The 10,567-nt window shown below is 46.0% G+C and overlaps 1 protein-coding gene across 1 annotated transcript; it reads right to left on the bottom strand.

Annotated features, from left to right (window-relative positions):
• Window positions 1–4,203: 4,203 nt before the first annotated feature.
• On the bottom strand, window positions 4,204–9,804 carry NR0B1 (nuclear receptor subfamily 0 group B member 1). The gene is made up of 3 exons (XM_056131303.1): window positions 9,517–9,804; window positions 8,574–9,438; window positions 4,204–4,673 (listed from the first exon to the last, which is right to left on the bottom strand). Exons 1-3 carry the CDS (start codon window positions 9,802–9,804, stop codon window positions 4,429–4,431), a joined length of 1,398 nt encoding a protein of 465 aa, XP_055987278.1. The 3' UTR covers window positions 4,204–4,428.
• Between the last annotated feature and the right edge of the window lie 763 nt (window positions 9,805–10,567).

Below are 10,567 nucleotides of genomic sequence, written 5' to 3'. Positions count from 1 at the left end.
TGAGGTCTTGTAAAATCAGCTACGTGCCCCACAGGAACTGGTGATGTTCTGGCCTCCTCAGCTTATTTTTACATGGGCCTGTTTCAACTCTGAGCGCAAGGTGAAAAATGCTCAGAAAGCCTTGCATGTCATTTGGACTGGAACACAGTTGTCTGGCCTGACAGTGTCTTCGCTTTGCAGCTGCCGAGGAAAAGCTGCCGGGGCATTTCTGGAATACTAAGTTCACAGGTCCTAGATGCCTGGACCAGACTCCAAGCTGAAACCTGATACTGGCTGTTTCTGTGTCAGTGCAGAGCTAGCTGTGCTGGACTCCAAACAGACATAGGCGCAAAGAACAGGACTCAGATTCTGGGACAGTTGAAAATTTAGGACACTGCTTTTCTCACATCTTAGCCATGAAAACATTGTGGCTACTGGTTGGACCAGCTGGGTCATTTGCACACACCCTAAGGAAAGGGCTTTTTCTCCAACAGGATTGTTTGCAGCGGAACTGCAGGTGAATCAATATTGCTCACGCAGTCTGATTTTGGTCTTAAGTGTGATTCTTGCTAAAGCTGCAAGTTGGCAGAGAACACTAAGAGGGAGTGTGTCCATCCCCCCTCCTTCTGTACACGAATGTCAGAGCAGATTCTGGACCCCCCCCCCCCCACTCTCCAGAAAAGAGTTGGGGATGTGTCCCTGCAATTGGATTTGTATTCTGCTTTCCTGATTAGTTGCAGTTTGCACAATAGATTGACAGCATGATTCCACTTCTTCACTTTCACCTACTGCTGGAAACTTTCCTCTGCCCGTTCCCAGAACAGGATTAATCCTTTTGAGGCTGCTCACTGGGTAAATAATCAGAGCCAGGACAGAGGGTGGGCGGAGGGATTTTGTAAATCCATTTTGAAAAATATGGAAAAGATCAGCAGCTGGAGCGATTAGTACAGCTGGTAGGGCATTTGCTTTGCATGGGGCCAACCCAGGTTGGATACCCAGCATCCCATATGGTCCCCTGATCACCACCAGGAGTAATTCCTGAGTGCAGAGCCAGGTATAAATCCATAACACTGTGGGTGTGTCCAAAGGCAACAACAACAAAACCAGGAAAGAAAAATATGGAAGAATCCGATTTTTACCTCGATCAATTCCTGAGTATGCTGTCTTTCTGGTTAATCTGTGTAAAAAATGTAATGCTGTATACTTTTGTTCCTCTTGCAAAAGAGCACTTCCCAAATAAAAGTGTGGGGTAATGGAGTAGTGGGAAGAAATTAAAAAAAAATGGTTAGGGAAATTGTAACGTTAGAATTTGTGAATGCAACACACTAATTTTGTAACAGAGGAGAATCATTGCACCTTGGCACTGGGGAGGCAAAAGCAGGGCATGGATGCATATGACTTTTCAGAACTCTCTTCGGAGGCTTCCACCTGCTTCTGAAGAATACTCGCACATTGGCACTGCCTTTGAAAGCTGCTTAGCCTGTGCTTATGATTCAGGAACCTCTTCCACAAGCCATGCAGACTGTGCTGAGCCAGTAATGAGCTGGTGCTTCTGACAGTGAGCTGGAGCCGGCACCCTCTGAGACTCTGAAAGCAAGGACTCAGTTGGATTACTCGCCAGAGCTGACAACCCGGGCCTAGGAATCCACAGAGGGGGTCCTGAGAGCTATTATTGCCTGCACAATGCATGTCCTACTTGTGTGGGTGCCCGAACAGTAGAAACTGTTTCTGGGGGGGGACACATGTAACCTTAGGAATTGTACTATTTGTAGTGTCTATCCTGACCTTGGAGACACTGCCTGAGACCTGGCTGGTGTCAGCTCTATCTACTTTGACGGACCTGAATGCATGCCTTGGCTGCATGAAAATAAAAGATGTGGCGAGGTTCTTAGAGATACTTATAGGGACCAAAGAGATAACTTAGGGGATTAGATGCTTGCCTTACATAAAGTGAACCATGGTTTGGTCCCTAGAAATCGCATATGGCTGCCTAAGTGTCACCAGGATTGATTCCTGAGCGCAGAGGCAGGAACAGTCCCTCAACACTGTGGGTTGTGGCCCCACATCTTGCCCAATGAAAAAAAATCAAATAAACTTAAAGGGAAAAGCCATCTATCTGAAACAGACCTCTGTGGCTGTTGAGATATGTCATGACTAAGTCCAGATTCCCTAAAATCTAGTTCTTAAATAGTGTGGCCCAACCCCTCAATGTTGGAATTGTGAAAAATATTTCGATATACTTTAAAAATAAATTCATTTATAATTTGCTATCAGAAAGTTAACATAGGGAAAGTGTGCTTCATGTGACCCTGGGGGGAAGGAGGGAGCAAACCCTGTGTGTGGATCCTTCCAGAGTGGGCCTGTGGCTTTCCCCCTTCAGATGAAGCTGTGTTCCTCAGCACACTCTCATAACTTTGAACCCTGAAGCCAACTCTATGCTCAGAACCTTCTGGCAATTCTTGGATTGTGATGGTGATCTTGCCCTCTCCCAGCCCAGCAGCCTCTATTGAATGTCTCAGATATTTTCTCACCAGTTTTTGTATATTATCTTAAAATTTCTATTTTTTCTAGTCCCTTCTTTGAAATTAAGATGAAAATTAGACTTACCATTATAGTGTGTTGATAAAGAAGCATACTTTTGCCACATTGGCATTTCACCTGTTTTGCTTTCACATAATTGCCTTTGTTGTAATCTCAAGAATTTATTTGTGGGCTGGAGTGATAGCACAGCAGGTAGGACATTTGTCTTGCATGCGGCTGACCCAGGTTTGATTCCCAGCATCCTATATAGTCCCCTGAGCACAGCCAGGAGGAATTCCTGAGTGCAGAGACAGGGGTAACCCCTGAGCATTGCCAGGTGTGGCCCAAAAAGCTAAAAAAATATTTATTTGTGGGCTAGAGCAATAGCACAGTGGGTAGGGCATTTGCCTTGCATGCAGCCAAACTGGGTTTGATTCCCAGCATCCCATATGGTCCTTGGAACACCGCTAGGAGTGATTCCTGAGTGCATGACCCAGTAGTAAACTCTGTGCATTGCTGGGTATGACTCAAAAAAAAAAGGATTTGTGGCACTAATCCTGAAATTCTAGTTCTAAAATGTACATAGGATTTACCTGATTGCCACAGGAATCATAGTTTCCTTTCCTTCCATACAAAAGGAAGATGGTACAATGGGTAAGGTGCTTACTTTACATGCACCTAACCTGAATTCAATCCTTGGTACTACCTATGGTCTCCCAAGTCCCGTGAGGAAAGATCCCCGAGCACAGAGCCAGGAGTAAGTCCTGCACACCATCGAGTGTGCCCCCAAAACAAGAGTCCCTGTGCTTAGACTGGACTAGATTACTAAAAGTAAAAGTAAAGGCCCTCCCGTTGATCATCGATTTGCTCGAGCGGGCCCAGTAATGTCTCCATTGGAGACTTTGTTGTTACTGTGTTTGGCATATCGAATACGTCACGGGGAGCTTGCCAGGCTCTGCCATGCAGGCGAGATACTCTCGGTAGCTTGCCGGCTCTCCGAGAGGGGCGGAGGAATCGAACTCGGGTCGGCCATGTTGGCTGCGTGCAAGGCAAATGCCCTACCGCTGTGCTATCGCTCCAAATAATCACTAATGAGCAATTTAGTATTTTATAAGTGAATGGACATGTGGTAACCTAAATTTTATTTTGGAGAAGGAAAAATAATGTATTGAAAGGGGCAGCAGGAGCCAATAACAAAATCATTTTATGATTTCATGCCATGCTTATTCAATATGACATTTAGATATATACCTTAAAGGTGAGATAGAATTAAAACGTCATCGTGACAATGAGCTTCCAGATGTTACTTTATTGTTGAAGTTTACTGTATACAGAAAACTGGAAAATCATCTCTTCTCTTTCAAGTGACTTTATGATAACAGATTGTACCACTTGGAACCAAAACAGAGTTAACACAAGAGAAAAATGCAGACAGTCACCCCTGGCCAACACTGGGTTACTATCATAACAAATAACATGATTCTACCTACAGAGAAAATGATACAGAAAAAGTTTACATTTTCTTATGCTGGCTTAATTTTTAATGGTTTGTGAAATCTTAGGTAAAACTTGATGAAGTGTTTCTCAAACAATTTAATGGTTAACACATTCACATTTTTATAACTAAGTACTACAAATTTGTTTTAGCAAGTTCATGAGAATCATTAAACTTCTGAAAATAGCTATTAGTTTGGCATCCTATTTTCATTAGGGATCTATAGAACTGTTAACTGTTAGCAAATGTTTTCCTTATACAATGAAACAATATAGAACACAGGCTTTTTTCACTATTACTAGAGCTTTTCCTCTATGCAATACAAAAATACTATGCATGTAAAAATACGAAAGTTTATTCTATACTACACACTTCTACACAAAGCGCTATTCATTTTCTGCACAATGAACTACATCTGCATGGCCTCAAGGCCTTCATAACTTTGCACAGAGCATTTCCAGAATCATATCATCCATGCTAACTGTGCCAATGATGGGCCTGAGGAACAACTCAGCAATGACATCAGCACTGATGAACCTCAGCAGGAAAAGGGTGCTGTTCAGTTCAGCGAATCTGGGATGGTGCTCCCCGTATGTCATCTGGATGTGTTCACTGAGGATCTGCTGCGTTCCCCACTGAAGTCCCTGAATGTATTTCACGCAGCTCAGGCCTGGCAGGTCTGAAAAAAAAGGGAGAGGAATCTCTTTGTTATAAACAGTGCATTCACAGAGTCCTTTGCTGGCTTTTAAGAAAAAGTGGACTTAAAAAAAATATCCACTTCTGCCCCTTAGATTGAATGAAAACTCAAGCTTCCCCACTAAAAGGGCTTTCTAGGGATAAGAGAATGACAAAAACATTCGAAGTTTTCAGAAGCCATGCTTCCAAGAGTGCCACTTAACTGGTTATTCTTCTATTCAAAAGCCACTATGTTTGGGTCCTCACATTTGAAAACTGCTGTGCCTGAGCAAACAAATATACACTTAATTGAACATTATAGGAGAATACCGTTAAATGAATTGTTGCTCTAGTTCATCATTTGAGCAAACAGGAAATTAAGATTATAGGAAGAAGTGGGCATTTTCTCTTTTACTTGTGGGAAACGAGCCTCTGTATAGTGATCAAAAAATTCTGGCAAAAAGTATATACCTAACATTTTAAAATAATAAATAAAAACTTTCAAAAGCATTTAGAAAAGTATATACTTTATCATCCCCACTCAAATTTCCCACCATTCTAATAAGTAAGGCAATAGCAGTAAATATCATATGTATATGTATATATATCATGTGACTTTTAAAAATTATTTTCCTGCATATTGATATTAGTATAGAGTCCCACAATAAGTAAAAACACTACTGGACACTTAGCTCATTGTATCATATTTATATAAGAAAGGTAAAAATATTATTCTAATGAGCTTTCCAAAAGATTTGTAGGAATCACTTTATAGAAGTCTTTGGAAATATTATCTGAATAGTGACTAAAAGGTTAAAAATAATCTGAAAACATCATTGACAACCTGGATTAAAAGTCATTTTACAAATAGGAAATGTAGAAAAGTCTTGCAATATAGGGTGATAAATAAGGTTTAATGAAATATAATATAGAAAAGATTACATGCACATACATTTTATGAAGACAGATGTAAGAAGAACTTGCTTTTCAAAGTTTTTTTGATCCTCTGTGGTTTTACTATAAAATTTTTACCTTATATTGTAGTAATGATCAGTTTATTTTTCTATTTAAATGATATCAGTTATGGCTGCAATTATTTTCCTTTCCCTTTTCTAGAAAATCCAATAGAAAAGTACTTTTTTGCCAGAAATGCCCCAGATTTTTATTTAAATTTATATACATACATGTATATATAATTATGTATTTAGATATACACATTGGATATATATCTAAGATACATAAGATATATATACACTATATATATATACACACACATACACACACACCCACACACACCCATCTCAGAACTGTAAACATTCTCTTATGCACTTGCAATTTCAGGTGCTCAGAAATGACGAATTTGAATTAACTTGGACATTTATAAATGGATTGTAAAACACTAGATATTATATAGATCAACCTCAAAAGACTCAGAAAATATTTTTACAAGAATATATTAAAATGAATAAAACATTTTAGATAAACAGTTTAAAATGTCCCCTCTTGTGGGAAGTAAAGATATTTATAAGAACATTTTTGACCTCACAGAAAAATTGTGATTTAATTTATTTTTATTCTGCTTTGGCAATAAATATCTTTGAAATTTTTATGGAGATAAATGGATGAATGTTTCCTAATAAAATATTCTGACCCACTAGAAAACTATTTTTAAAGCACAATACCAATCACAGAATAGCAGAACTAGCTTTAGAAATTATTTAAGAACTAATTCTTTAAAAATTAGTATTGTGGGCCAGAGATAGGAGTTAATGAGCTCGCCTTGCTTGCTTGCTGACTCCAGTTCAACCCCACACCCCCACCACAGAGGCAGGAGTACCTCTAAGCCTTAAAGGGTGTGGACCCCCATGGGAATAGGCAAGTCCTTATTATAGGAACATAGCAAATATGATCAAATGCAAATAAAATAGGACCTACTTAAATTCTGATTACCCCAGTCCCCAGCATTAACATCCCCATCTCATTATCCAAAATTTCATTACACACAATGAAATTTACACACAATTCATTGTGTGTAAATTTCACTGATGAGGGTAAGGGAGCACTGCGTTAAACTCAATGAGAAATTTGAAGCTCCTGAGGTCTAAATTCACAGTTTGTTAACCTTCATCTTGTGAACTCCACATCATTTTTCTCTGCTTTCATACCACCCCCCTTCTTTCTCCCCACTCTCACTCCCCACCCCCCACCCCACGTAGCTTTTTTTTTTTTAAAGGGAACAGGAAACGTTCCTTCAAAGTAAATTCGGGAAAGAAAAAGTAGTTAGAAGAATCCACAGTTGTTTTTGAAAAAAAAATGTTTGAAAAGAATTATCAGGAGACAGAAAAGAATAAAAGAGGGAGGGGGTGAGGTCAGTGGTTACCAAACATTGCTTTTTCCACAGATGAAGTACATCTGTGTCTCAAACACACTCTATCTATTTAAATTCATTCTGAGAGTATTTAGAAAAGTAGAGCCAAAATAAGAAAATGTGCGCGTGTGCGCGAGAACGAGAGAGCGAGCGCGTGCATGGTGTGCTCAGTGTAGAAAAGAGTGAAATTTCTAGAAGCCGAGACGCTGGCTTAACTTTAACAAATCTCACCGGGCAACGTGGCTGATGTTTAATGTAACACAGTTTAAGGAATGAGTAAAGCATGTGTTCCAAACGATCTTAACAATTACCTGGAATGACTGATTCACCCTGATCTAGGAGCAAGCAGCAAGCAGTACCTGGGAAAATCCTAAAGAAGCGCCCCCCCTCCGCCCCGCCCTGCCCCGCCGCTTCGCCTCCTCCCCCACCCCACGCTTATGCTTATGCAAACACCAATTTGGAAATCAATGACAGAAGCAAAAGGGCTGTGCAGAGAGTGAAACGTGAGTGCAGGATGAATTCTAATTGTGCTAAATGCCCCCCCCCCCTTTTAAATGCTAGGGTGGCGGCAGGGACCTAACCAGATACAGCCAGCGACGGGATGAAAGCGTGTGGGACGCGTGGGCGGGGACGCTTTCTTGGAAAAACAACAACAACAACAACAACAACAACAACAATTTAAATCCCCGGTCAAACTGCCGAGAAACTTCGCGTTTACTTGGGGGCCCCTCTGGAAAGCTGCTGAAGATGCCTCAAATACGACATACTCAGAGGCGGCGCCAGGTGTTCTGGGAGATGCTCCAGGATTTGTTTAGACTGTAGCGAGGCAAAGTGAAAGCACCGAACAGCAACCTAAGTGTGGCGCAGCGAAGATGCGACTGATCCAGGAGACCGTGCTCTGTGCCTCACTAGTGATTTATTTTGAAGTAAGGACACTTAAACCATAAAAATGACCACTCCGCGGCTGTCGTATGAAGCACTAAGCCAGTGTCCTGTCTGATAGAGTCTCGGGCTGATCTGCACAGATACTTTGCAAGAATTCCCTTTCTTGCCAGTCTTAGGTTTCCTCCCACTAAAAACGTTCTAGTAAAGTGCAGATACCGGCACGGAACGCTATGTTGCAGTGAACACAAACTTTCAGAGCCAAAGAGCTTTGCAACTGCATTTCAAAGACGCTAGTGAGGAACAGAGATAACCCGAGTTCTTGATGGTCCAGACTTTCCTGTACTGACAAGGAGGTGCAGAGAGCTAAGCACAAAGTTCCACAAACATCACCGCGCTCCACAGCTCCGATCTCAGTTGAGTCTTTGTAGCTGCCCACCCTCCCACCCCCACCCCTCACCCCACCCCCGCCCACCGCCGCAGCCAGGAGAAGTGGTTTCTAGAAGCTCCTCCAGCCTTGCAGAAGGAATAGCGATTATTCATTTGCACCCCGACACTCCCCCCACCTCTGAAAACTTTTAATTGCTGCGCCCAGGCGCAGCGTAACCCACCCCTTCCCCCGGGCAAAGAAAAGCCGGTGGCCCGCGCCCTTACCCGGGTTGAAGAGCACGATTCCCTTGAGGTACGCGTACTCCTTGGTGGTGATCCCGAGACTCCAGCACTTGGTCAGAAAACCCTTCAGGGTCTGGACTTCGGCGGCGGCGGCCGAGGGCGAGCGCTCAGCCTCTACCCGGGGCTCGAGCTCGTCTCCTACGGCCTCCCGCCGCCTGGCGGCGAGGAGTTTCTGCAGCAGGTTGCCCTCCGGCGTCTCCACCGTCTCAAAGTTCAGGTGGTCCTGCGCCAGCTCCAGCATGAGCAGCAGCGCCCAGCTGCTGCGCACCAGCACCAGCTGCTGGTCCAGGGGCAGCACCTGGAAGCAGGGCAGGTACTTGACGAAGCGGATGGTCTTCAGCAGGCCGGCCGAGGCGGCCTCGCACACCACCTGTGGACTCAGCAGAGTCACCCGGCGGGGCGCGAAGGTGGCCGGAGCCCACCAGCGCCTCCCCTGCGGCTCCGCCAGCGCCAGGGGCATCTCCGAGGCTCTCACGGGCAGGTGGTAGGGGATGCCGCCCTGCCGCGTGTGGTCTTCGCCGCAGAAGTAGCAGGGGTACAGCAGCACCCCCGTCTGCACGCCGGGCAGCGCGTACCTGCCGCTCGCATTCTGCGCGCAGTAGTAGCGGCCCCACCACGCGCTCGCCAGCCGCGCCCGGGGCGCCACCGGAGCCACGTGCGTTTGCACGGTACTGGTGAGCAAGCTGTAGAGGATGCTGCCTTGGCGGGGGTGATCTTCGCCGCAGAAGCAGCAGCGGTACACGCGCGCCGAGGAGCGGCCAGCCGAAAGTCCCTCCCGGCTCACCGGCGGCCCGTTGCTGCCGCAGGAGCAGCCCCAGCAGGGGCCCCCGACGCGCGCTTTGGGCACCTCGGAAGTCGAAGAAGTCGAAGGCGACTCCGCCGCCGCTGCGGCCGCCGCCGCTGGAGGAGCCGCCGCCGCGGCCGCTGCCGCGGCCGCCTGCATCTCCTTGGCCCTCAGGAGCATGTTGTAGAGGATGCTGCCCTGGCGCGGGTGCTGCTCGCCGCACTCGCAGCAGCGGTACAGGAAGGCGTCGGGCGGCAACCCCCGCAAGCCCCCTCTGCCCACCGGGGGCTCGTCGTTGCCGCAGGGGCAGCCCGAGCAAGTGCTCTCGGGCCGCTCCCCGGGCTCGTCGCGAGCCTCGTGCTTGGGCTGGGAGCCCAGCAGCATGTTGTAGAGGATGCTGCTCCGCCACTCGCGGTCCTCGCCAGCCATGGCTCACGGTGCCCGCAGCCCAGCTCTGGCCGGTGGCCGCCTCCTGGGATGTATTTATACGAGTGCGCACGCACGCGCGTCGCTTGTCTCCGCCCGGGCAAGGGCGCGGAAGGGGGCGCGGCGCCGGGCTCCGGTGCGCTCGCCTTGACCTCAGCGATTCGCTCGCCAGGCGCGTGCTCCTTGAAGCCTGGGAACCCGCGAGCCTGGGAACTCCTTCTGCTCCTCCGAGCGCTCCTCGCCCCAGTGAGATGAGAACAGGGCACAGCAAGGAGCCAGCAGCCGGGCCAAAGCTTTCTTCGAACCCCGGCCGTCCTCTGGATCGTTTCCTCTCTCGGGAGGGTCGGGTGCTGAACGCGAGGGGCAGTATTTTTCTAGGTCATCTTCGAAAGTTTCAGTAAAAGTTGTTTGCCTCGGAGCCAGGGAGATGGCTCAGAGGGCTCGAGTGCATACTTTGATAACGGGTCCCCCAAATCAAACTGCTATACTACATGGACCCCAAGATTCAGGGATGTGCCCCCTCCACATACACACAACAACCACAATAAAAACCACCGTGTGAGATATATTTTTGGTTTGGATTGGACAGTTTTATTTGGAAGGGGGGGGCTTGAAAACTGTAGAGCATTATACGTGATAAAATTGCCTAATCTCAACTCCAATCAGAACTTCTGACTCTGATTTGTACTTGAATGAGGTACCCAGGAAATTTGCCTTTACCTTAAAGTTTGAAAAGCTCTAGTCCGATGTTGCTTTCAGCAGCATT

This window comes from Sorex fumeus, unplaced genomic scaffold (assembly GCF_029834395.1).
Source record: "Sorex fumeus unplaced genomic scaffold, SorFum_2.1 ptg000086l, whole genome shotgun sequence".
Lineage (NCBI taxonomy): Eukaryota > Metazoa > Chordata > Mammalia > Eulipotyphla > Soricidae > Sorex > Sorex fumeus.
The sequence above is the reverse complement of the archived record's forward strand: the minus strand, read 5'-3'. Positions and strand labels throughout refer to the sequence as shown.

What these genes read in the sequence shown, in the direction of transcription:
- NR0B1 (XM_056131303.1), bottom strand. Translation starts at nt 9,804, where the DNA reads ATGGCTGGCGAGGACCGCGAGTGGCGGAGCAGCATCCTCTACAACATG. An exon ending in AGATGCAGGCGGCCGCGGCA is followed by an intron (nt 9,439 to 9,516) that starts GCGGCCGCGGCG and finishes TCGACTTCCGAG; the next exon opens with GTGCCCAAAGCGCGCGTCGG. An exon ending in AATCGTGCTCTTCAACCCGG is followed by an intron (nt 4,674 to 8,573) that starts GTAAGGGCGCGG and finishes CTTTTTTTTCAG; the next exon opens with ACCTGCCAGGCCTGAGCTGC.